This window comes from Penicillium brevicompactum (genome assembly GCF_028827555.1).
Source record: "Penicillium brevicompactum strain IBT 35665 chromosome Unknown utg000001l_segment0_segment0, whole genome shotgun sequence".
Lineage (NCBI taxonomy): Eukaryota > Fungi > Ascomycota > Eurotiomycetes > Eurotiales > Aspergillaceae > Penicillium > Penicillium brevicompactum.
Window position 1 is genome coordinate 2,408,505 of NW_026623203.1, and position 25,615 is coordinate 2,434,119.

Genomic DNA, 25,615 nt, shown 5'->3' on the forward strand with positions numbered 1-25,615 from the left:
TCACAACCATCTGGCGACCGACAACCCCCCAATCGCCACATAGATCGGCGTTGAGTTCTGCTCACATCTAGCTCGCTATCTACCTCCCCGATACCCTTTTCGAACCCCCCTCCACCCAACCCGGTATCCTCATGGCCACACCAGCCGGGGGCTTGACTCGCCGCAGAGGCGCCGGTCGAGTCGCTGGTGCCGATGAACAGGATGACAGTCGAGTGTCATCACCAATTTCGCGCAATGGCTCAGCCATGGACAACCGTGGACCAGAGACTTCATTCACAAGTGCCGAGAATGGTCACAAGATCGCGTTCGACCCCCGCGACATCAGCGAAAACGAGGAACGGGGCAAGCAGCCCAAACTCACCCTAATGGAGGACATCTTACTGTTGGGATTGAAGGATAAGCAAGTGAGTTCTCCCCGAACTCCATTGTCTCAATGATCTGGGCTCCGATCGCTGACTCCCCCGCCCGCACTACAGGGTTATCTGTCTTTCTGGAACGAGAACATCTCCTATGCCCTGCGAGGGTGTATTGTCATTGAGCTTGCACTCCGCGGGCGTATAAGCATGCAGAAGGATTCGTCGCGACGACGATTCCCCCTGGCCGACCGCGTCATCGAGGTCATCGACGATACATTGACTGGGGAGGTCTTGCTGGACGAGACGCTGAAGATGATGAAGTCGAGTGAGAAGATGAGCGTCAACTCATGGATTGACCTGCTGAGTGGTAAGAATTAACCCCATTCAATCTGTAGCGATGCGACCACTGACCGTCTGGTAGGCGAAACATGGAACCTGATGAAGATCGGATATCAATTGAAACAAGTTCGGGAACGACTCGCCAAGGGTCTTGTGGATAAGGGTATTCTCCGAACCGAAAAGCGCAACTTCCTGCTATTTGACATGGCGACACACCCCGTAGCCGACGGCGGCGCGAAAGAAGAGCTCCACCGCCGGGTGCGCAACATCTGCAGCAACCGTACTGTCATCATTCCTCCTAGCCCTTGGCTCCCTGAAGACTCCGAGTACCGATACCTCCGCTCGATCACAATGGTTTGCGCTGCATACGCTGCCAACGTCTTGGAGAATGCGCTGGTCACCATGAGCCACGAAGCTCGTGAGAGAGCGTTCGCACAGGTTGACGAGCTACTAGCCGAGTACTCGCAGTGGCCATTTGGCCGGAGGGCTGGCGGTTCGCAGGCGATTGGAGCCAACCTCGCTCAGGCTATCAACGACGAGACTACCAAGAACAAGGACAGAGAGCTTCAAATGGAGGTGAGTATCCTAGCCTACTGACGTCGACCTACCTTTTACTGACGCACCTAGATTGTCGCTGCATGCTTGAGCGTTTTCACCAGACTTGATTCCTTACTTTAACCGATTACCGCGTTTCTAATACACTGGCTTTTGTTCCACTTCGAACCGACCTTTTTCTTTTTTTGTGTAGTCAGGGACTTGACAGAGCGTCTTTTATATGGAAGGCCAAAATTCATTCTTGTATGGGATATTCACTAAGCTCGATCTACTCTTCACCCTTGTGTTTTTTTACTTCTTTCTTTTTGACCATGTTTCTTGGCTCTTAGGGACATACAATTTCACGTCTAGTCAGTGTGGCTCTAAAATCATGACGGAGGTTCTTTTTTTCTCTCTCTGCTCCAATTTATACACTTATGCCTTTTACGTTTTTGGTACAAGACAGACAAACCGCCTCCGAAAACAATAAGAATTGACAGCCTGGATCCAATCATTGAACCTTGACAACAACCATATCACCGCGTAACCCTCCAGCAGTCCCAGCAGCACCAGCCGCCAATAGATCAGCCCCCTTCGCGATATCCACAACCCTGGCCTCTTTCGCTCGAACAAGGTTCTCTTCAATCAGTTCCCCGATCCTTTCGATCGCCGGTCCATCAGGGTTGACAGGAACAAATCGACTTCGAATCCCCCTTTTCCTCTCTCCAAGCTCATCATTCTCAGGAACAAGCGGCGACTGCATTGCAACTTTAGCGTCAACAACTGTCAGAACGGCCCCGTGGTCTTTTACAACACCGTTCGCATGAGCTTGTCGGAAGACCTCGCCGCCAGCGCAATCCAGTACAATATCCACCGGGTGCCAGCGCCGTGCACGGAACACTTTCGAGATATTACACTCATCTGCTGAGGGCAGGTGTGGAATCACGATGATCTCGTCGACGTTCCATTCTTGCTCGATAATATCGACTTCGGCAGGGATGCAGGTGACACAGATCCAGGGCCGGGCTTGAGGTGGGAAGAGTGATTCAGCGCGAAGAAGCTGAACGGAAATGCGGCCTATCTCGCTGTCTCTGGCATTGGTGATGAGAACTCGGATCTTAGGAGGCTTTCCTCTGGCTTCATTGGGGTTGGAGTTCGGGTTGTTCACGAGACTTCCCAGTCGACCGTTCTTATCTATGCGAGCAAGAAGGCTACCGCGGCGGGTGCTGGTCGTGCTGGAACCGGACCCGGATGGACTGGCAGAGCCAGATTCATCTTTGGGATTACCGCGGACCAGATTAATAAGGCTGGCACGACGGACAGAGTTCTTCGGATTCGGATCGATGGTGCTGGCGGCGCGGGGAGCTTTGCCTGTGGCTTTCGGGGTGCCGCTGACAAGACTCGCGAGACTCTCTTTGCGCACCTTTTCCTTCGGCTTAGCATTGGGTTTTGGATTGACGTTTGAATCGACAATGCTGGCAGCTCGAGGTAAGTCATCAAGATTCCTAGTACCACCTGCAGATCCAGTACCACTGGCTTTGTCATTGAGAATTGTATCACGACGATTCCAATGCCAGATCCAATGCCCACTGCCATCCCCAGTACTCCCACTGGCATTGTCATTGGACGTGCCGCTACGTTGCTCCAATCCCCGAGCGATCTCCCCGGGGCTTTTGCTACTGCTCGCACCACTTCCAGCAGTGCTCTTGCGATGCCCGTATCCATAGTCCATGCTACCGAGGACGGTATCGCGACGTTTGCGCTGCCATTGCCATCGCCCGGTGCCATTTCCACCTTGTCCGAACTCCTCGTCGTCCTCATTCAACCCACCTGGTACATCGGGGTCAAGACCCGCATACCTGAACAGTGCCTGCCAAGCAGTCAAGGCAGGCAGAGGTATGGCCGCAGCCTCGGATAATGAGATGTTATCCGGCTTGGGCGCCATTTCAGTCTCAGTCGCAACGGTGTACTCTGCAGCTCCGCCATCGCGAGTATAGCTTACAAGACCGAAGACCTTGTCTCCGATCTTGAAGCGCGGACCTTCTTCACTCTCGTCGTCTTCGCGGGGAGTGCTGACCACCGTGCCGCAAATGCTATGCAGTGGGATTTTCGGAGAAGTGATGGGTGGGTTAAGGGCTGAGGCGAGACGAATCTCGTCGTGGCAGAAAGCTGCCGCGTGTACCTTTAGCAGGTACTGCCGAGGCGTTGGCTGGGGGGTTGGAAAGCTTATGTCGAAGATCAGGTCTGTTCCCTTTTTGCGGACGACGCTGGTGCTGGTGTCTGGGGAGATGGCGTCGGAGATATCTCCCTCGGGTATTACATCAAAGACATAATCGCTCGAGCCTTCTGGGGCGTAATACAATGCCCGCATTGACAGTGGCGTGAAGGCGGAGTCATTCAGGCTGGCTGTTGTGTGCTTTGTAGATAGGTTGATGGATTGCTTTGCTGACTGGTTCCCGAGGGGCTTCGTTGAAGGATTTGCAGAGTGATTTGTTGATTGCCCTGGGGATAAAGTCGACTGCTTTGTTGACTGCTTCGGCGTGGTAGGCTCAAATGTCCTCTTTCCTGCCTCGGGCTCCATGATGGGCTGTGTTGGGGGTATGCCTGGGTGCATACTGATGGAATTCGGTTCTTGGTGCATCTTGTCGGTATATACACTCTGATCTGGTAGTATTTACACAATAAATCTCGATTTCTGGCGCATTTTAATATACACCGACTGTGTTCGCCATCTATAGATTGCCATCTATAGATCGGGGGCTAATTCCTAATCTTGACGTATGCAGATCTTAGCTCAGCGTCGCCACAGAGCCTCATTCCGATGAATTCCTTCGCAATAGAGAGACGGAGCATTCCTTTATATGGCTTTTGCACATGAGCCCAGGCAAAGTGGTGGCTAATGATGGATTCGAGGCGAATTTAAAAATATCGAAACCAAACGTCCCGCAAAGTCTTCCAAGGTTCCAATGTTGCCCTTCATAGGGAACTGACACCTAAAGATGCCCAGGTGGCATAGATGCCTATATATTTAGTGATAAAATGACATTGATCTGATTAATGCAGTGGCCTCAAGCCCCAATAATGTGTGGTAGTTACAAATCCTGATCTTCCATCCCGAGTCCATCAACAAAATCATACAACTCCCTTGGGTCCTCAAAAACAGTCCAGATGTGGCCTGGTACATTCTCAAATGCTTTCTCAAATCTCTCCGGCTCATTCTTCTCTTCCATATGAGCCACGTCTAAGACCTTGCGAATCGCAATGGCGTGAATCCACTCTGGATATTTCGCATACATTTCGGCGTAGGCCTCCGGGTCCTTCTGTGTCGAATCTCCAATGCACAACACCCTCCGACGCGGGAACCACCCATGGATCTTCTCCATCCGGTCAACCTTGTATTCTTGGGTCTTCTCCGTGAAAGACTTGATGAGGCCCGTAATGTCCATCCACGAATAATCGCGCAGCACCAACGTGCCAGGGCAGTAATATTCATGCAAGAAACTGTGCAAGAAAGGATAGAGGTTGTAAGGTGATGCGGAGAGATAAAACCACGCAGGTACAAGCTCGGCATCGACATAATCATATAAATCAGGCATACCAGCGATCGGCTCTGGCACATCTGCAAACGTTGTCTGGATGATCCCCGTCGGCTCAAGCGTCAAAGTCCGCTTAATCGTATCGTCAATGTCGGATATAACCAGCCATCCTTCTGGCGCAGCAAAGGTCGTGGTCATCGACACACTGTCATCGCCAAAGTCATGAAGGCGAGGCCTTATCACCGCCCCGTCCTCAACGTCCAGGTGGCCCATCTCGAACGTCTGGCTGACAATACCGTTACGGTCGGATGGGCCTAGACCGTGCGTCTGTGCCGGTCTTGAAACGGGAACTCGAAGAGTGACAGTACGAGAAGGTGAGACGGCGTCCAGGAAAGGCTGGATGCGATGTTCGATGCGCTTGCGGGCATCTTCGTGTCCGCCGCGCTCGCCGTCTAGCCCGATGTGGTCTGCGATAAGGGCGACAATCTTGCCGATGTCTTTCCTGCCTCCCTTTTCGAAGATACAGGCGACTACTTCAGCGTGCCAGGATTGGCTCTCGTCTGTTTCATCATTTACGGGCTGGTACGCTGTGTTGTCGAGCAGCCACACAGTGTTTTGATGTGGGTCTGCCGGCTGTGCCAACGGGTTCTTCGAGCCGAGGATGGACGAGAAGAAATTCATGAAGGAGGAACCGCGTCTTTCTGTTGGTGAGGTGGGAGTAGTGGGCTCTGACATCCTTTGGGCCACTCTTTTGGCCTCTGCGACCGATGATGCTCCGTGCGACATGGTTGGCTTCACATAGGGTGAAGTTGAACACTAGACAATATGAGTCCACGATGGTTGGAAATAAAGTTAGTCTTGCCCGAGAATCTCTCCGATCAAATAGCGCATGTCAGATTTGTAGAGAAGTGAGGAAATTCATCAGGGGAAGCGATGATCATATAGCGGTTAGTTGGCGATCAGTTAGTGAACGTTAGTGCCGTCCGGTGCCCACCGGCCAAGGAGGCTCCATCCCGCCTGATGTTGCCTTTTCGCAGTTGAGGCCATTCGCGTGGCTATTTACGAGGCCGAGGAAGTTCGTGACTGTCGTTTAGAGCGCGCTACTGACAGGTCAGTCGATCGGGTCAGGCGAGACCAGCACTTGCTGCGTTAGGCTTGGCTGCTTGGCAATAGGATTGAGCTTCTTGTTTTGCTTTAATGAACCGGGCTCTTTTCCCCTGTCAGTTTCAGCTGATTTGCAGACTGCGAACTGGTTCGGACTACCCGGTTTTGCACTCTCGGCTCACGTATGTTGTCATGTGGAGAGCGCGTGAAGGTGCCGAGTTCAATTGTCACGGAACTCCGCTCTTTTGGATTCTTGCCCTGAATACTTCCATGTGCATGCACGTCACAGGAAAAGCCCCCGTCGCCGGTCGCTGTGGTGACTATGACACCTAGGTATTGATGCTCTGATTCTCTTAACTGGAATATGTTATGTCAGTTTATCGAGTCTATGTATTTTTCTTTTTCTCTCAACCTTCTAGTTAACTGTGTGCCGTGATCTGCATAATCTAGGTGACATAAATCATTCCTGAATGGGGAATCCGTATCCAACCAGCATAGCAGGCTCATCAATGCTGTGGTGCTGGTAGCTGTAGAGAGATCATATCAGTTATTTGGTCATTTGGAAGAAAGGAAGATCCATACCTGAGGACACCGACGGCACCAGGGTCAAGCATGAGAGAAAGAGGGAACTCCATAGGGTAGCCCAACCAACGCTTGGTAAAGGCACGAAGCAAGTGACCATGAGCAACAAGAACGATGTCAGAGGGGTTCTCTCCGTGCATGTTGTCCTTGTGGGCAGCCCGAATTTCACGGATGAGGTCATCGATGCGATCCGTGACTTGCTGGGCGGATCTATATTCACACCTTTAGTACACTGATGCTAATGAAATGATCAAATTACAAAACTTACTCGCCACCCTCACAGCCATCTCTCCAAATATCCCATTCACGCTCGGTGTCGAGACCGTGCTCCTTTCTCAAAGCACGAATCTGCTTGGTCAACAGACCTTCATACTCACCGTAGCCCCACTCAGCTAGTCTCTCTGTCTCGGAGACCTTCTTTGCGTCCTTGAGAGCCTGCTTATCTGCATCGGAGAACGCAATGTCGAAGGTCTGCACCGCTCGCTTACGAGGGCTGATGTAGACGTGCACCAGCTTGGACGGGTCAATCAGTCTTCCTGATCCAACAATCATCTTGCCAGATGCATTGACTTGGTTCACACCGTCCTGGGTGAGCTCAAGCTCGGTGATTCCGGTGTAACGTCCATTCTTGGACCACTCCGTTTGTCCTGCAGAATAGTTAAGAATGAGATCAAGAAGACATGAGAGAGATGGAACAATGGTTTACACACCGTGACGGTAGAGGAAGACACGAGGGGTGCTAGAGTCCTTGTCAGGCATTTTGATATTCAAGGTGATGTCTGGTTGAAGAAGCGGGCGGGACGGCGGGGATCGAAAAAGAGTCGCTCCGCTTCGGTGAACTTTGAACTTCACCGGTTATTGCCACGAGTATCTTCCTATTATTCTTCTATTTTCTTCACTTCAAAATCATACAGTGACTACTTGCACAGTAGGTCTCTTCGTAGGCCTCTTCGTAGGCAAAGGTACCCTGGTAGATTTGGATGCCCCGCGGCGGGGTCATCAAGTATAGCCTTTGGTCGGGCCATTGGAGCATTTGGTGAATTCATGAACTTGAAGAGGTAGGGGCCCATAGCACTGCTCTTGGTCAGAATAGACTATTATGATATAAGTCTCATCAAAAGTCAATCGAGATTCCCTGTCAAAGCTGGCACTTTTTCTGGGGCGCGCCCAGCGTCCAAGCTATCATCAACTCAATGGCTACGATGAACCCCTCGAGCTATCGCAAATGAATTGCTTTTATTCAAGCTCCCCAGCCCTCGAAGTTAAATTGTCCTACTTCGGTACCTTGCATATATCCGATCCAATGTTTAAACCCCAGTGATCCTCACCTCACCCTTGCATACGGCACTTACATCCCCAGATCTCCGATTTCGCGTTCTTTTTCCATTAACAAACATTCTCACAGATCACAATTGAACACGACAATCCAGAACTTAGAGTTCTAATCTTGTTTGTGTACGTGAAACAAGAACAAGTAGGCACATGGCCTCAAACCTACCAAAGGCATGGAGCTAATGTGTACCACCTGCAGTTCTCAAGATGCCCTCAACGATATCACCCATTCTATTCACACCATGCACCAAATTTCGACACAACCCTCGAGCTGCTTCGACTAAAAGACGCCGGTCAGCCAATATGCTCATTCGTCCCATCTATACCAACGTGAATCCATTCATCTGCTCCTCCTCGCATTCATTGACACACTCATGGCCTAAACACCACGCGGTCGACTGTCCTCGATGTCACCAGCACCATGGCGTCAGCTCTTGCAGGCAATGAAATCTCAGACCAAAGGACTTGAAGCTGCCTTTCCTGATCCACAGTTGCGTTATGCTCTTCGTGATGATGTATCATTCTCCTCGGTAGTGTTTGGGCCAACGTTCGTGGCCACCTTCTATAATGCCATTTTTTTTTTGCACTGTAACTGGCTCTGAAACAAAGCGATGTACATGTGTCTTCTAAGATAATCTCTATAATGCCTGGGACTGCGTGTTTCAGACAGGGTCAAAATGTAAAGACCAAAGCACAAGCCGTATAAAGGTTGGAAGTAGATCGGGCTTATGCGAGCCATACCTAGGCCCACGGGTATGTAATAAGATTTTCCACTTATGTCTCAATCTATAGTCGGACCAGAACCAAGGGTTGAAAAAGTATCTTTGCTGGTCTCCTACATCTTTCATCTGCTTGGGATGAGTTGAGGCACATATGATAACTCAGCTCCGCGTATAGTAAGATGGATCAGACGATTCAAATCACAATTCTACCTAGTAGGCTTCTCTATCTTGGTGCACTTTGTGACGTTTAAAACAAAGAAAAGTAACGTAAAACTGAGGATGAAATCGATAGAAGCCAGCTTGCTCGTATCATCTGTCACAATTTGCTGTCCATATTAAATTTCCTAGTTGGGAGACGGGGCCCTGACGCTTCAGAGAAGTTCTGCCCCCGACGATCGACTTGGTATTTCGACACACGACAGATGACCCCATTTACTGCATAAGCTCTCTTCCCTTCCACGACTCCCCGTTCGGAAGACCTGTTACCAATCGCCATCATGTCGTTGAATACACCCTCAGTCCCGGATGCCATCGCCGAGATAGATCCGTTGGAGGTCAGAAGACAGGCCAAGCAGATCTCCAACGACATTCAGCAGCAAGCCGGACGTATCTCAATCCTCCTCGAGAAGAATAAGTGCATGTCCAGCATTCTGAGCCAGGAAATCAGAGGTATCGAAGCCACCCTTTTTTCGCGTGAAGGTGCTGTCGGCCAGAATTCCGCCCCGGTCGACTTTTGCAGTTACCTGAGAGACATCCGATTCAAGAACGCCAGAATTAGGGACGATCTGGTGCAGCAGGAAGAATTGATCAAGCGTCTGGCCCAATACTGCGCGGATTCCAGTGGTCGGTTCGAGAAGCATGCTGAACAACTGCTTTCCGTGATTGCGCAACAGGGAGAAGTGATCCGTGACCTCGACTCTGAGAACGCCGACCAGATAATGCTTATCGGCCAGCTCAAGGTCAAGAAATCCGAGGTGGAGTTGGAACTGCTTAACCAGGTCGGAGCGATCGAAGATCAAACCCGCATCGCAGCTTCCGCTGAATCGCGCGTCGCCAAACTCAAGGAAGTCATCTACAACACTTCTTCACTGATGCTCCTGGAGCTGGATTATCAGGAAGAGGTGATCAACGATCTTCCCATGGACGCCGACGCCAGGTTTCTATCCAAAAGCCGCAAGGTGATGACTGACTTGGCCAATAACATTGCACGCCTGACTTGCGACGGAATCGAAAACGAGATGACATTTAGGCTCGAACTGGAGCCCGATCTCAGTGCGGAGCTCGCTGACCTCAACCAAAAGATCAACACCCAGAACATGAAGATCAATGGCCAGGCCCACCATATTACCGAGCAAAACAAGATCATCAGTGAGCTCCAGACTCAGAACCGTAACCTGGTGCTCAGTCTTGAGGAGTCAAACTATGAAGTGATCAAGTTGCTGGATCGTCAAAGTCTCTCCGATCAGAGCAGGGAAGGAAGTGCTGGCGCCAGGTCTGGAGAGCCGGTCGTCAAAACCGAACCGACCAACTAGGTCACGATGAAGATTTTACAACGCCGTGACGATCTCCACACCGGGACTCATAACAATAACGGTGCTTGACAATATGTTTTTTTTTCGCTGCGAGCTTGTCGTCCAATATTGATATCGGAGATTTGACCTGGTTTTGAGTCGGCGTTCCGTGCGTTTCCAGGAGTTTGAAACATGATCACGATGAAATGAAGTCAGATTCGAGTGTTTTTCAATTTAGCTTTTAATGACAGCAACAGGGTGGCTTCAGTTCTTTTTACTAGCTGGGGGAGCTTTGAGATGATGAGGTATTCTTTGTGCTTTACTTAGCTTTAATGTGTCTCAATTAAGCTTGAGTATCTAGCCAATTGACATACTGCGTTCGCAATAACAATCAAAGCTTTGATCAATCCGATCTGATGAATTGCTGTACTGGTTCTTTCTCTCCATATGCGGAATTTCTCTTTTTTACCAACAAGAATGAAACGTGACAACGTCGTAAAGTCATGACACATCGGGCGACAAGTCGCAGAGCATAAGAGGTATGACCCTCCAGGGCTGAAGCGCTTGATCCGACCCAAACGAGGTGATGAAAGCACTGGATCAAGCAGGCAGCCGAAAGAAAGGCCAGAGTCCCACTCCAGCACTGGTGGGGACTCGAGCATCAAGACCAGCACCAGGAGATGGTATATAGACAGGGTAGCACGTATGAAAGTACCAAATCCAGTCCTCCAACTTTGAGAGCAGGGCAATCACGACTGAATGGGCCTGTAGAGATGGATGGTGTTCAAAGACGTGGCCATCACCATTTCTTCGGGGCAGAAATCTCAGCCCGAGAGAATGAAGCAGTGACAGTCTCTTTTGCGCGCCTCTGCTGGATTGCTTTGATCCCAGTGCGATCAGTGACTGTGGTGGCATTGATAATGTTGTCGAAGGCTTCATCCTCACTTCCCGCTGAGCCAGACTCAGCGTCCGAGTCAACGTACACCTGCTCCGGTCGAGAGATCTTCTGCGGCTGCTGCTTCTCTTCGTCGTCGGGGTTCTGGAATGACTTTGAGTTCAAGATCTTCTGTCGGATCTCAGCCATTTGAGCTTCATCCTCTGAATCATCAGAGATCGCAAAGGGATCTTTGTCCTCTTCCTCTTCTTCCTCGCTACCCTCCTCATCGTCATCTTCGTCTCCGCTTTCGTCGTCAGACCCACGAGCGGGCATTCGGTTGGTATTTCCTGTCGTCCACATGTCATCGCCTCCCTCGGCACGATTGTCTTCGTATTCTTGCTCGATTTTAGTGAGCCAGTCCTCTTCGGCTTTCTTGACTTCCTCTTCCGTGGCGCATGCAGCATATCTCGCCAAGAGCTCCTTGTTGATTTCCAAAAATGATGGCCCGTAGCTGAAATGTCTGAGAATATCTTCCGCCCATTCGAGGCGGCCACAAATCGCAAAGCAAGCGGCGAGCGCTTCAACGCAGTTCAAACGCCATGGTTTTCCGTAGTTGACTGTGTTAGCGGCAATAAGGTATGGAACTAAAGAAACAATGTAGTTAGTTTATGATGAATACCAGCCACTCTTCAAAGTGTCTCACGTACGGAGTCTTTCGCATTTTCCGCCGATCCGCGACCAAGGCACTTCTTTGACTCGCACCCAAGAGCATTCCACTACAGCGGCACCGTATTGCTCCATAATCTCCTTGTCTGCCGGGGAAACAATCCGCTTCGCATTTGGACTATTCCACAGTCAGAATGTATGGCCATAGAGAATCTCATGATGCGACATACGAGACGATCACACCAGGGTGTCGCTGGCCAACGTGTAGATCCCGCATGAGGCCCAGTTTCATCAATCGCTTTCCTGAGCAGCGCTTGGGGTCACAGTGTCCCATGTCCCAGCAAGCGGCCTTGTAGGCAGGTCGCGACACACCCGCGCCTGCTTCTTCATCATCGCCGCGGGGCACTGGTCGGGGGCGGGGGTTGTTGGACTTCTTTCCTCCTCGTGAGAAGTTGTCTTTTTTGTGGCGGACCATGATGTAGAATATAAGTAGATATGCCGTCAGAAGGCGTATTCAATATGTTGGTGAATTGTGAAGATTAAAAAAAAAAAAAAAAAGATCAAGGCCAAGCGCAAGCGCCACACGTGCAAACTAACCGGTTCTCCGCCCTCAGCCCCCCATCCCGCGACTGTACACATCTCGCACTTTGAGATCATTGCGTTACGCAGATTGTCCCTTTGATATCCCCGGCGAAGATCTCATTTCTCTCTTGTTATCTCATCTACCGCCATCCTGGAGGCAGCCTCAGCACGAATGGCGGCTAGGGACCGGTTCGGGGCCTACGCTGAGCCGGGCTTGTCACCGTTGCAGCGGGCAATCCGTGAGTTTTGTTATGACAATGTGACACATCACCTTTGGACTAATCAATGTAGGAAATGCCTGCGACCCCCAAAATTACGAGCCCAACCTGGCCCTGAACCTCGAAGTAACGGACCTGATCAACTCGAAGAAAGGCAATGCGTGAGTAGGAAGATCCGCGGTCCATTGCGCATACTTACAATCTTGTCTTCAAGACCCCGAGAATCTGCATTCGATATCGTTCACCTCATCAACTCCCGGAACCAAAATGTTGCGTTGTTGGCGCTGGCGGTACGTGGGGAGCTCGAATAACAGACGCGGGGGAGACTGACAATACGATTCCTAGCTCCTCGACATTGCTGTCAAGAACTGCGGATACCCCTTTCATCTCCAGATTGGTACAAAGGAGTTCCTGAATGAACTGGTGCGCAGGTTCCCCGAGCGGCCGCCCATGCGGCCCTCTAGGGTGCAACACCGCATCCTGGAGTCGATTGAGGAGTGGCGACAAACCATCTGTCAAACATCGCGGTATAAGGAGGACCTGGGATTCATTAGGGATATGCACCGTTTGTTGCTCTACAAAGGATATATGTTCCCAGAAGTCCGCAGGGAAGACGCCGCGGTCTTGAACCCGAGCGATGTATGTGATCCCGCGATGCTGCACCCGTGCCAAGCTCACATTGTTTAGAACCTTCGTTCCGCCGACGAGATGGAGGAGGAAGAGAAAGAGGCCCAATCTGCCAAGCTTCAAGAGCTGATTCGGAGGGGAACTCCCGCCGATCTGCAGGAGGCTAACAGACTTATGAAGGTCATGGCCGGATTTGACAACCGACATAAGACCGACTATCGCGCAAAGGCTGCCGAGGAGGTTGTTAAGGTGCAGCAAAAGGCAAAGATTCTGGAAGAGATGCTGCAGAACCAGCAGCCCGGGGAAGCTGTTCCCGAAGGCGATGTCTTCGAGGTAGGTGACATGGCGACATAAGATCCCATTGATCCTAGAAATTTTCATCGGCTTCTAACACTTTGTTTAATAGGAACTTGCAGGTGCACTGCAAAGCGCTCATCCTAAAATCCAAAAGATGTGCGAGGAAGAGTCGGATGATCCCGAGGCTGTTCACAAGTTGCTCGAGATTAACGATAGCATACACCGTACAATTGAACGGTATAAGCTCGTCAAGAAGGGTGATTTGGATGCTGCATCTCGAATTCCCAAGGGAACACTCGGCACGACAACCGGTGTTTCCACAAATGCTAATAACGAGCTCTCTTTGATCGATTTCGACCCGGAGCCTCAGCCCGATTCCAATGGTAACGAGGCAACGCCCGCTCAGGGTGGCAGCTCTCTGGAGAATGACCTGCTTGGGCTTTCACTGGGTGAGCAAGGTCCTCCCCAAGGTGGTGGCATTTCTCTTGGTTCCAGTAAGTGGCATAGCGTGATTTTCATTCTAAGAACGATACTGACCTCAAATAGCCAACTTCCCATCCATGTCAACAAGCTCGACACCACCTGCTCCTCAACAACAAGCACCGGCTGCTTTCAAGCCTAATTATGATATCCTCGCTTCTTTGGGCAATTCGCGACCCGCCTCTCAATCCCCTACTCCCGTTATGGGCGCACCGCCCCAAGCCCAATCGACAGCGACACCGCCGCCTGCCGACCCCTTTGCGTCACTAGTCTCTGCTAGCCCAAGGGCATCATCTAGTCCCTTCCAACCACCCCAAAGCCGACCATCTCCTGGGTCTTCCTCCCTGCTTGATCTAGTTGGGGGACCGGCCCCGGCTCCGCAACCGCGGGCCGCTCCAGCTGAGGACGATGAGTGGAATTTCGCCTCGTCCCTTCCAGCCAGCAATGCCCTTCCATCGACAAACAAAATTCAAGTTCTGAACTCTCAATTGCGCGTTGATTTTGCTGCGCGCCGCGTGCCCAACCAGCCGCGCCAGATCCACGTCGTTGCTATCTTCTCCAACAACACTACTCAACCCATCGGAGAGCTTCATTTCCAGGTTGCTGTGGAAAAAGTAAGTATTTCTATCGTGGATCTCTCGCGTCATATTCGTATTGATTCCTTTTACTAATATCTTTCTTAGTCTTACACACTGCAGCTTCGGCCCCAATCTGGCCGGGATGTTGCACCGCAGCAGCAGAACGGCGTTCAACAAGAAATGCTCATGGATGGCATTGACGTAGGAAAGGGCAACTCGGTGAAGATCCGTTTCAAGGTCTCCTACAAACTCGGCGGTGAAGCACGCGAAGAACAGGGCATGGTGCCAGCTCTTGGCATTGCCTAGACGCGATGACACCCATCCTTCGTTCTCTGCATTATGTGACTTTGCGCTCCTTTTTTTTTTTTGCTCCTTTTTGTTCGGACATTTTAGATCCAGCGATGACTTCATTTTCCCCCGGCTTTGCACTGGCTGAGAACTTAGCGTCTTTTATCTACTCATGCTGTTTATAAAGATCCCATGTCTCCTTGTTATCTGGGAATTGCTGTATAAGTGCCGATCATCTTTCCAAGAACCTTTGAACTAGATAGTCAGACCTCGGATGTAAGATCGTCTCTCGAACGGCGAGAGTCCTGGAAAATTTCCAGTGTCAACCACTACTACCCAAGTAAGTAACCACAGCGAGAGAGACATTATGCTTGGACCTGCCCAAGTGCCAGTATCCTCATGTTTACCCCGAGGATCATCCGAGTACCCTCCAAGTGCTGGAAGTTGATGCTAGTCCGCGGAAAAACCCACAGTGTATAGTCGCATAGCAATAGTCGCATCGTAAATATGTCGATCTACCTTCCGTTTTTGGTATACGAGGGCGTAGATCTCGCTGGTTCCGAAGCCGACCTCATACCCCGGTCCGACCGAAAAAAAGTGACTTGAGCACTATCCCAATGAAAGATTCAAATCATATTTGGGGTCAACTACCGACTTCTTGAATGCCGATGCCGATGCGGGTGATATGGTGCATGTGTGTACGGAGTAACTACAGTATAGAGGGAGCTTTTGAGTGGGGGGATCGGCCCACTAGTTCACTAGTTTAGTACGAGATCACCACGTACTTTGATCCTACAATAGAATACTCCGTACTATGTCTTCCAAAAGCTATGGGGACTAACTATAGGGACTAACTATTTAGATTGTGTCTCGCGTATAAACAAAAGTCTGATATCTAAAGACTTTGCTCTGTGGCGACTGGAGCTACTGAATCTGGTCTAGTCTCGGCCGGCCGAGTATTCGGCTCTAGGCCCGTGGCGACAGCAAACTGTCAGGTCTCGACATGGCATCTTTTATCCATGGATTCCAAATAACCAGGTGTCTGTTACGAGTCCGAGAATATTTGAGGCTGGACCAATTGGGAAATCCCCGGGCTATCGGGAATTTACATGCGCTTGGATTTACGCTGCCTCGGCTATGTGAGATCTCACGGCCACCTGGGGCTTTTTCTGTACCATTTGCTGAGCGTCAAATTGATTTCGCCTTACGCTTAAAATTCAAGATCAGGCGTTCGTCCGGCCCTTGGCATCACTCGCGCAGTATCTCCAGTTCGGGAATGGGATAGACGTTGTAGGCAATGCGAGATGCTGATCCCCGTTGATCGACGATCGAGATTGTGCAACCTAAATAGCCTTAAATTTCAGGGAATCAAACGCTGTCTGCTGGGAGGGTCAGGGCACTTTCTCTATCCGGTTATCACGTGCGGGAGTTACCCTACATTACACTGTGACGGGGTTCCCATGTCAATGGAGAAGAAAAACGAAAAAGAAAAAAAAAAAAAAGAGCCAAAGTGAAGAGCGGAGGTCCAAGTCTAAGGTCTCTTCAGTTTAGGGTAACGGTGACCCCACTTTCTACTATACAGAGTACGGAGTACGAGGATGTCGATTAATCCTTATCGTAGTCTAGATCCTGGGCAATACTCGATAGCTTTATGCAGCTTACTTGCATATAGGAAATAGTATCCCCAGGTAATGTGAATGGTAAAGGCCCGTATATCGGCTAGTGGCGCTCTAGAGCGGACTGGCCGCAGAAGGACTTGGGCCAGTGAACCGTGGAACTCGACGGTCGTAAGTTTTCCTGGGGCCCAAACTATGATCGGCTCGTTACCATGGTACTGTCCCCAGCTTGGTCTGCAGTCTGACAGTATAGTATTCAAGTATTTTACTATTGGAGTATTTTAAAGTACTTAATATGTAATTTCCCCCTCATCTCTCGCTTTTCCATTCCCATACGCCAAATATGCCCTTGGACTTGGATCAAGATATTGCACCTATCCCCCGCTCGCGGGAGGAGAACCAAGAGAGGTACCGTAAACTCGTATCTCCCGGATGCCCCGTTATCTAACAGTCCTCACAGAGCCTTTATCGCCGCTTCAAGGCGCAAGGATCGCAGCTTGGATGCCCGGCTAGAATCTGCAAATAGGGCTTCTATGCTCCATAAGAAGCGTACAGGCAAAGCATTTCACATCACCAAGGAGATTGTCGAGAAAGAGGCCATGTATGAAGAAGTCGACGAACGGTATCAAGAAAAGCGAATCAAAATGCTGCAAGCCCAGAACATGCAGATCGAGGAACAATTCCATCGCCATCTTCTCGAGGCTTTCACCAAACGAGCCAGCTACTCGAACGGATCCTCCATTGCAAGCCGCCGAGCTAGCAACATGACCCCGCTTCCTTCAGCCGCCGCCTCCCGCAAGATGAGCCTGGATTTATCCAATCTTCGCTCTGCATCTTTCTCCCAAGGTCCAGGGTCGATGGCGAGTCCGATAGGCAACAACGATGGATATGCTCTTTCTCCAACGGTCTCATACGACCCTCACAGCCAGCCCTACATGGCCTGTATGAACGGCTCCGAGAGCCCCTACGCCAACATGGTCCCTGCATCCGCAGCAACCCCCCGCCCAGATCCCTGCATACATCCAAACCCCCCGGCTGGACCCAGGTCCCCAACTGGACAATGGCGCAGCAGATCCCTACCCCTGGCCAAACCCCGACAGACGCACAGGCCGTGCAAATGTGGCAGCAGCAGATGATGCAGCTGGCCCCGGAGCCCGTCCAAATGCATCACTTCAGAGACCGACTCGCCTCCGCCCCAGAGCTACCTCTGCAGCACCAGGTTTCTCAGCCCGTCCCTCCTCCCCCCGGCCCCACTCCCCCAACCCACGGTCACAGTCGCGGCCAGTCCCAGCCCCAATCGTCCTTCCGCAACCTGCACCTTCTCACCCAGAGCACCAATCTCCACGCCCCCACTATCTCTCCAAAGGTCGAGGCATTCTCTGCAGACTCTCACTCCACTCCTGATTTCTGCCCTACGCCTCACACCCCCGTGTCGCCTACGCATCCGGCTCAGAAGCTCGAGTCAGACTTTGTCTCCGGGGAACTGGACCCTGATTACACCGATTTCAGCCAGTTTGCGCTTAATTTAAGCTCGGACATGCCCCATGAGCGCGATCAGCCATTCGGATTCGATGATTTCCTTGCCGTGGATGAGTTTACCAGCGTTTCCTGCTGAACCTTCTGAACCTTCTGAAACGGTTTCTTACCATTTTTGTCTTCTTCTTTCACGCCCTATTACGAACTTGATACCTGATATACCCAGGTAGTTGGTGGCTGTCTTTGGAGTTTCTTGGGGTTCATTTGCCTTCTACGTGACTATCTTTTTTGTACATCCATTCCAGGATAGCCTGTATATTTGCTCCTGTAACATATATGCTATTTATCTCTCATTTAATACAAAATCCTGACGAATTACTCCTTTTCCTTCCGCTAGTATCTTAACACTTCTTCTGCAGAGGAGGACTCGACAATTTAAACATTGACTAGGATTCACTAGTTACTGACTAGCCTCCAACTACCACATCGAGCAAAACCCCCTCCCTGACTCCTTGAAACAATTATACGATGAAGCCATGCCGGAAGTTGATAGTGTAGCGAGCTTAGCCCTAACCGTAAATATGAGGCATTTGTGAACGGGCCACTCATACGGCCCATCGCACTTAATCTATCCGCCAACCGTGGATCAACATTTGTCACGCTGCTGAACCAGAAACTGCATATCCATATCCCAGGGTCTCAGAGCCCTAATCACCCATGTCTGTATGCTACATGGAAACAGGTACTTTTGCTCCCACGCATCAAAACTTGCCTTTTTTTTTTTGCTTTCGTCCTGGTCAAGAGGCTTTCGGTCTCGTTTGGGGTAGCGGGGATTTGACCCAGTTGGGCTTCTTCTAATTAAGTTTCAGTTACAATTAAATCAGGGTTAAATTGCTTACTATCCGAAAAGGCGTTATGTAGATCTTATCGCATTTGTCTTGGGGCAGGAAAGTAATATGGAGAGGGGGGGGAAGGATTACTCTTCCCGTCCCCTGTGACCGATGAGGCGTTCCCGACAACCCGGATCAACGGCGATCGTGCAGGCATGACAGCCAATCTCCGGGATCTGGTTTCGCAGGATAAATTGTGTGACATTTGTGTAACATATCCCAACTACCCCTGTACTTCGCACAGGTATATCAGATCGGTACGTGCGTCACACGAAAAAGTCCCTCTCCAACCCTTCTGCCAACTTTTTCTCCCCTCCCCGAAGATCAAATTACACACCACGGGGATTACGAGGTCCCCCCTCAAACCCCGAAAAGTAACCTGGAAAAAATATCCCATGGAAAAAAACACGAATCGGGCCAGCTGGATAGTTCCCGGATTTGCGGGGTTAAGGTTGCAGCTCGGTAGTGTGTTCTAGTCACTGATTGGTTCGATCTCAGCTAGCGTCCGCACAGACCCATGAAAGTCTAGAGTCTATCATCGTCAGGATCCAAGGGTTGGATTGCGAGTCCGAAGGATCGGTTCCACTGGGACTAGGCTGACGCTGTTTTCTCTCACAGTGGGCCGATTGCGAAGACAGACCCCGTGCATCATTGTGGGGGCTTGATTGGACCTATATTCAAGTTTTCTTCCGACACTTTCCTATTTAGTCTGAGGTGTGTGTAGATTGTGGCTTGTGTCGTCCACTGGCGAGGCCTGGCATTGCAAGCCCTTTAAAGGCGTGGCAGGTGATAGGCAGCTGTTTTTGTGTGAGGTGATTGGTCGTGCCTGGGTTTTTGTTGGGCGGCGTCTCGGTACCTGCGTTCAACTGAGTCTGTGCGTGGCCTGATCTTTCCCAGAACTCGATTGGAGGCTAGAGCAGTCCAACCCAGTGGAGGAGATAAAATGTCATCTGTGCACGTTTGGTGCAACGGCCAGTTGCAGATAATCACTGCCAAGAGGTGGGGTATTTCTGCTATCCTTCCCGTACTCCGTACAGAGGAATAGTCTGATCTTGGGTTGAATAACCAATTTCTTTGGAACTAAATGGCATTCACGTGCTTTTAGTATCTTTATTGTTATCTCTTTTGGTCTTGCCCTCTAGGGCTGGTATGCGTACAAGTGCAAATATCGGTGGTAATCGGTAGTCAAAACCTATTGAGTGCGATTTGTGCGATTTGTGCGCTTATTGCGTAGTATGCAGGATCCCCACGCAACCTTGCAGCAAGTACGGAGCACCTAACAAGCAAGCAAGCGATTTAAACCCAGAGATCGAAAACCCTGGGTATCGAAAATGGAACCTAGACGACTGCATGATTGGGCTGGAGAGGTGCCAAGTCCATGCTAGCTATAGCTGGCTCGGCCCGATGGAGTGCAGAGTCAGAATTGAAATTTAGCTGCAAGTGAGACGCCGATATTCGCGCAGTGGGGGCTGCAGCGTCGATCATTGAAGATCTCCGGACTAGGGGGGTTGCGTTCGAATGCAACGTTAACCTCAACCACCAAGACGAGGGAAAAAATAGAAGCAAAGACCGTGGATAGACAAGTCAAGGTTCATTACCATTCACTACAGAAAAATACAGACGAACCTTGTATCATTGTTACAAAAAGTTAGGTTAAGTTTTGAAGCGAAAAAAGTCCCTTTTGAACCTGGCCTGAGAAAGTGACATGAGAAAAATGCCCGTCACATCCAATCAGCCGGTCGCGTTTGAGCCGGAAGTGTCCCGTGCTTTTCCTGATCGCCCCCTGGTGGAGCCGGTGGCTTGCGACCCAGATTTTGCTGCGATTTCCAGGTCAGCCTACTGCACGGGATTGTGCATTCGACTGCATTATTCTCCATACTGCAAATGCAACCCATATACCTCGTAACAACCAATGTATTCCCCTAAATCTGTCGAATCTCAAGGTCTAGATCCAGATATATACAATATCTGTAGCACAAGAATACCTGCACAAGATCTGATCTGTATCTCTCCCCAACATCTCGGCTACTCCGTACAGCTGACCAAGTTCAATTCAATTGCAAACGCTACAATTTACCTCTTCAGGTAATGCCGGCATCCAACCCCATAGAAAATATGACGAGCCAGTAAGAAGGAAAATCTCGTCATGGGACTGCACTTAGTAATACTCAACAATCCCCCCCACACAAGACTTCCAAGTTAGTTCAGTGACATTGGCAAACTCGAGTCATGTCAAAGCCTAGATTGCGGATACGAGCAGATCACAAAATTCCAGCACCACGATACCGTGATCGGGGGTCTGGCCCGTGCGAAAGATGGTGTGGATATGTGCGTGCGTCGTGCACCGCTGGACGTCAAAGTCCGGATCACAAATTAGATGGGCTGATTGCGAAGAGGGAGGAGTGGGGGAGGCGAAGGCCAGAGAGTGCTTATATCCAACCATATCGTCTCTTCGCGAACGGACATGCATTTGCGCATGGTGGTCTGGATTTTGGGGGATGTGTCAAAATGACCAATGCCAATGCCAATGCCAAAAGCCGATGGTCTAAAGCCGATGTTTGGATCATCTCTTTTCGAAGGCGACTGCTTTTCGAGGGTGAAGAGCCGTTTGAAGATTGAGGGTGGAGTCGGCTTTTCTCCGAGACTGTATGAAGTTGATCTTTGTGGAGTCCTTCGGCTTTGTCCGGGCGTTGTCGATCATTGCTCGTAGTGTACAATCTAGAGATCTGGCACAGCTCGGCTATCTGAAGTCTCGGAGGTCTCAGTTTTGAGATTCGTGACAAATGATGACTACGCCAGTGTGGAAAATATGTCATTTGGGATGGGTTTCAATTCGTGGAAGAACATATCCGATGCTAAATAACGTGATAATGAGAGATCGGATGGTGGGTCCATCCTCTGCCCAGGTGCCTACAGGTGTGCAGGTGGCTATTCTGTATGACTAAACCATAAAGGCGGTTCAAGGACAGATTCATGAAGGCATTGACAAGGGGCTGCTGCCAGCTCAATGCGAACACAACGAAGGAATATGTTTGAGATCAGTTCTGATGCGCATACACAACGATGTCTCGGAATATCTGTTAGAAGAGAAGCAAATCAGACATGAATGCTTTTACAGGCCCCGACTGAATAGCTCCCGGCCAATATCACCGCTACGTCGAACGTTCTGGCTCGATGAGCTACTGCGTCGGCGGCGGCTACGGGACTCAGCGGGGTCGTTGGGATTGAGCCCAGTTGCGCGGGCGTGTAGATTCAGAATGTCAGTCAGGCTGATGACTCCCACAAGACGGCCTGACAACCGTGCCCCGTCAAGCGCCGCTGATGGAATGGAATGTGAGAGGCTTGGCGGGACAGGCACGCCTGATGAGATGGAGCCTGTCGATGGGGCTTTGTAGGGTGTCACAGGGGCTGCTAGGTAGGGGGATATGTGATGAGTAGGCTGTGCAGTGGGCGTTGGAAGAGGAGATGGTGGCGGTGAGCCCGCGGTGTGTGCTGCCGCTGGTGCCTGACCGGCGCTGCTGGATAGAGGAATGTGCACTGAAGAGTGTGATGGGGTTGGTGGTCCAGACGAGGCTGGAGATACTGGATCAGTCACCCAAAGTCTGGAGATGCCAGTTAGCATACCTGGTCAGCTTTCCTCATGTTCTAGAAATGCATACCGATGTGATCGAGTGGCCACGATTTTTGCAACTGTATGTGCCAAGGTCGATCCCGGGTTGACGTGGAAGACAGGGAATGAGTCTTTGCCCTCCATCAAGCCGCGAGTAGACAGAATGACGGAGATGAAGTGAGTGCAGGTGTTTTGTAAAAGAGGGAGTGAGGAAGATCGAGTAAGGAGCTGTGAAATTGTCAGAGACATGCATCAGACGCCTAGGTAAGATCCGTCTATCGTACCTTGACATCGGCGGTAGATATGTTGCCAAGCACATTCATGTAGCCATCAACGACAACGATCGATGATATACCCTCGTTGTTCATCAAGTGTAAAGCTTCTGATAAAGGCTTGTCACCACTGTTAAAAAAGAAATTGGGTTAGGCTCAATTCCCAGATTGCGTTCGCTTCCCGGATCGGACACTCACTTGATAGATATCACAGCAGTAGATCCAAGTCGCAGATCACTGATTGCCTGTGGATGGAGCTCTTCAATGAGAGGAAAGCTTCGACCATATTCCCAGAGGAACTTGACCAGCCGGAACTGACTGAATATTCCAACCACCTTGTCATTATTGGTCTCATCAACCACCACCACGCGGTGAACCCCTCCACCGAAAGTCTCAACAGCAGTCATGAGATTGGCTGAGGCTGGCAAGTTTATGAGCGGCTCTTTTTCCATGCCAAACTTCTTGACATCTCGCAGCGGAATCGGTATTCCATTTTGGGCTTTGTTTGCCAGTTCCTCATAGGACGCTTGGTGTTCCTCGTCGGGCGACGTGAGACCCGCCGCGAGCAGGAGGTAGGAGTTCAAGTCGGCATAATCGAATGTAGCAACCACAGAGGTAGTATCCACGGACTCCCGAATAAGTAGTACTGGTGCCTCCGAATCAATCAGGATCTAGTGTGTCCGTGTCAGTCCGTCAGAGTCAATGCCGAGGAAACATCCCTTGGTATACCTACATTGGTTGCCTCTTCGATCCCAGTATCAAGCTCCACAAATTTCAATTCCTCGGAGTTGACCAGCTCGCCAATTGATATATCTCTCCAGTCACGACCAATGAAAGCAGGGTCGGTGGGCTTGGGTGGCGGGGGGTTATCGATGAGGCTCTGGATGGCGGACTGGGGAAGAGAAGGCTGTCGGCGAGAACGCGGTGAGCCTGGCGGACCGCGAAGTGTCTCGCTCAGGCTTTGCCTGTGCTGGTGGGTCGGGGTAGTCATTTGCGAAATGCGGAGTGTGTTTCGTGCGGAGGGAGAGCGGGATTCGGTACTGGATCGCGGTGAGGCGATGTTTGCTTCGTTGAGAGATGTGTCAGACCCTTCACGGGAGTGCAGGCGGTCTGCCATAAATAACTAAGCTGCACCAATTCGGGCGAATTTATTCAAACAGATTTCCTATTTGATTTAAGTGGAATGCAGATTGTTGCTCGATCTACTGAGGTCATCAGGTGATGTTGATCAAATAAGCGGGGTTGAAAGTCGAGCCAATCAGAGCTGGTCTCTTTGAATTTCGCTGACATCATTCGCTCGTTAGTCATCGCTATCTATGTCCCGATTAGGCAGGTGAAATTGTCTCAAGACGCCCGGCGTACTCGGCCCGTCGCAGCCGCAAAGCAGGTACATGGGAGGTGCAGTGATTTTCCTCTGTGGAGAATTTGGAAATTCGCGAAGAGGGCTATTCATGTGCCGGAGCCGGAAATGACGTTGGAACCCACTTTATGGGGCGTGATGGTCACAGGAGCACCAGAGAACTTTCTTTAGGTGGAAATATCGGTGATCCTCGGCTCGAATATTTAATTTTGATGTATAAGAATGAGCTGTAAGGGTCGAGCGACATCGAATTGGAGCACAGTGTTTCAAAATGTCTTAGAAAAAGTCATTTAGCGTCTTTGAGATATCGACTCCTCTGTCCTTCATGACAGCCCGCTTGAAAGGCCGGTTGCTCCCTTCAGGCGCATCCGAGGCTTTGCGCTCCCTTTCACGCTTCTGTTTCCTCTCTCCGTCCATCCTCTGTCTCACAGGGTCTCGCGTGAACATAACAATCGACATGGAGCTGTAATTTGAGCGAATAGCCAGCATCTCCTTTTTGCTGTGATCAATGGTTGGGAGCTTGAACTCCAAGATAGGTAGATCGGTACTTAGCGACGATGGCCTAGTCTGTCCGTTTGTCGCTGGCTGGATATTGGATTCGTAGGCGTGAAGCAGAGGCATGATATGGTTGAGGCTCTTGGTCTTCTTCTCACTGTGCCAGAGCCAATCGAGTCTGCAAGCGGACCAGCCTTCAACGTCAACCTCGATCCCATTCGCAGGCTTACCTGACTTCTTGATGTATCTAGTGATCCTGTCACATTCGTATGCTAAAACGAGCTGGAGCTCCGGTAAATTGCGTAGCGACCTTAGGGCTGAAGTGGTCACCTCATGTTGGTTATAGAGTCTGAGGACTCGAAGGTGTTGTAGTTCATTAGATTCGATCCACCCACGTACAAATCCATCTTGTAGGGGAAGACCGTCGTGATTAACACCCATGGGGTCAAGGGTGGGTCTCGAGGAGTAAGGTTGACTGTAAACGTCCAATGCCACCAGATTTCTGATTTTAGAAATGGCCGTCAGGTCTGCAGCTGAGCAAAAGGCAGTTGCGATGGTTAAGATGGCTCGCCAGCGAAAGCCATCACTTTTGAGAATGTTCATGTAGTCCTCAAGGGGCTTTTTCGGGCATCCAGCGCTGAGGCAATAATGGCGACTGAGCTCATGAAACTGTGTGGGATACATGGTGGTCATGATCTTCCACATGTGCATGGTTTGCTTGTTGCTGAACTCTATCAGACTGGAAAAGAACCCAAATACGGTGCTGACTTACCATCTCCCAAGGGCGTCCCAGATGTATTTTGCCAAGTACCAAGGGACATGCTCAAATAACTCAGGCCTCAATGCTGACTGATCCCGCACGAGGGATTTCAATGCGGCATGTTTGAGTGAGCCAGATCCGTGGTCATTGGTGGTCTCCCATCCATGTGGCAAGAACGGGATCTCATGATACCAAGTAGGGCCGAGACGAGTGAGCCCAGGAGGCTGGTGGTCTTCAAGAATGATAGACATTCCGACACAGGAGAATCACATTGATAGGTCTAGGGGGAAGGTAGGTCTTCCCCAGTGCAAAAATCCAATCCCTGATAGTCCGACGCGTGGGAGATCTGGAGGCGCGATTTTCTGATATACAAACGCACACGTGACCCAATATCAAATGGTCAAGGCTACCCATCGGAGACACATGAGCTAGGTATGGCAGACCGCCTATCTATTAATTATGCAGAAGTATGTATTTCATCATCCAGCTCGTGTGTTTCTCTTCAAA

The 25,615-nt window shown here is 50.5% G+C and overlaps 10 protein-coding genes across 10 annotated transcripts; 4 read left to right on the forward strand and 6 right to left on the reverse strand.

Annotated features, from left to right (window-relative positions):
• Window positions 1-131: 131 nt before the first annotated feature.
• Window positions 132-1,373, forward strand: N7506_000681 (GOLPH3/VPS74 family protein; the record flags this gene model as incomplete). The annotated part of the gene is made up of 4 exons (XM_056949977.1): window positions 132-404; window positions 477-723; window positions 778-1,271; window positions 1,323-1,373. 4 exons carry the CDS (start codon window positions 132-134, stop codon window positions 1,371-1,373), a joined length of 1,065 nt encoding a protein of 354 aa, XP_056815892.1.
• Window positions 1,374-1,740: 367 nt separating this feature from the next.
• On the reverse strand, window positions 1,741-3,870 carry N7506_000682 (Alcohol dehydrogenase superfamily zinc-type; the record flags this gene model as incomplete). The annotated part of the gene is made up of 1 exon (XM_056949978.1): window positions 1,741-3,870. The coding sequence occupies one exon, from the start codon at window positions 3,868-3,870 to the stop codon at window positions 1,741-1,743; it is 2,130 nt and encodes a 709-aa protein (XP_056815893.1).
• A 451-nt stretch (window positions 3,871-4,321) lies between these two features.
• On the reverse strand, window positions 4,322-5,551 carry N7506_000683 (phosphatidate phosphatase App1 family protein; the record flags this gene model as incomplete). Its single annotated transcript, XM_056949979.1, has 1 exon — window positions 4,322-5,551. The coding sequence occupies one exon, from the start codon at window positions 5,549-5,551 to the stop codon at window positions 4,322-4,324; it is 1,230 nt and encodes a 409-aa protein (XP_056815894.1).
• A 778-nt stretch (window positions 5,552-6,329) lies between these two features.
• Window positions 6,330-7,210, reverse strand: N7506_000684 (histidine phosphatase family protein; the record flags this gene model as incomplete). The annotated part of the gene is made up of 4 exons (XM_056949980.1): window positions 6,330-6,396; window positions 6,452-6,661; window positions 6,720-7,098; window positions 7,162-7,210. 4 exons carry the CDS (start codon window positions 7,208-7,210, stop codon window positions 6,330-6,332), a joined length of 705 nt encoding a protein of 234 aa, XP_056815895.1.
• Window positions 7,211-9,002: 1,792 nt separating this feature from the next.
• N7506_000685 (uncharacterized protein) lies at window positions 9,003-10,037 on the forward strand (the record flags this gene model as incomplete). Its single annotated transcript, XM_056949981.1, has 1 exon — window positions 9,003-10,037. One exon carries the CDS (start codon window positions 9,003-9,005, stop codon window positions 10,035-10,037), a length of 1,035 nt encoding a protein of 344 aa, XP_056815896.1.
• A 778-nt stretch (window positions 10,038-10,815) lies between these two features.
• Window positions 10,816-12,034, reverse strand: N7506_000686 (ribosome biogenesis TSR3 family protein; the record flags this gene model as incomplete). Its single annotated transcript, XM_056949982.1, has 3 exons — window positions 10,816-11,537; window positions 11,601-11,737; window positions 11,790-12,034. The coding sequence occupies 3 exons, from the start codon at window positions 12,032-12,034 to the stop codon at window positions 10,816-10,818; spliced, it is 1,104 nt and encodes a 367-aa protein (XP_056815897.1).
• A 279-nt stretch (window positions 12,035-12,313) lies between these two features.
• N7506_000687 (VHS domain protein) lies at window positions 12,314-14,647 on the forward strand (the record flags this gene model as incomplete). The annotated part of the gene is made up of 8 exons (XM_056949983.1): window positions 12,314-12,380; window positions 12,433-12,520; window positions 12,574-12,649; window positions 12,705-12,998; window positions 13,047-13,319; window positions 13,393-13,777; window positions 13,830-14,377; window positions 14,447-14,647. The coding sequence occupies 8 exons, from the start codon at window positions 12,314-12,316 to the stop codon at window positions 14,645-14,647; spliced, it is 1,932 nt and encodes a 643-aa protein (XP_056815898.1).
• Window positions 14,648-16,588: 1,941 nt separating this feature from the next.
• On the forward strand, window positions 16,589-17,860 carry N7506_000688 (uncharacterized protein; the record flags this gene model as incomplete). Its single annotated transcript, XM_056949984.1, has 3 exons — window positions 16,589-16,653; window positions 16,706-17,222; window positions 17,291-17,860. 3 exons carry the CDS (start codon window positions 16,589-16,591, stop codon window positions 17,858-17,860), a joined length of 1,152 nt encoding a protein of 383 aa, XP_056815899.1.
• Window positions 17,861-21,723: 3,863 nt separating this feature from the next.
• N7506_000689 (CBS domain-containing protein) lies at window positions 21,724-23,610 on the reverse strand (the record flags this gene model as incomplete). The annotated part of the gene is made up of 5 exons (XM_056949985.1): window positions 21,724-22,213; window positions 22,271-22,449; window positions 22,506-22,623; window positions 22,692-23,164; window positions 23,227-23,610. The coding sequence occupies 5 exons, from the start codon at window positions 23,608-23,610 to the stop codon at window positions 21,724-21,726; spliced, it is 1,644 nt and encodes a 547-aa protein (XP_056815900.1).
• A 519-nt stretch (window positions 23,611-24,129) lies between these two features.
• N7506_000690 (uncharacterized protein) lies at window positions 24,130-25,359 on the reverse strand (the record flags this gene model as incomplete). The annotated part of the gene is made up of 2 exons (XM_056949986.1): window positions 24,130-25,087; window positions 25,121-25,359. The coding sequence occupies 2 exons, from the start codon at window positions 25,357-25,359 to the stop codon at window positions 24,130-24,132; spliced, it is 1,197 nt and encodes a 398-aa protein (XP_056815901.1).
• Between the last annotated feature and the right edge of the window lie 256 nt (window positions 25,360-25,615).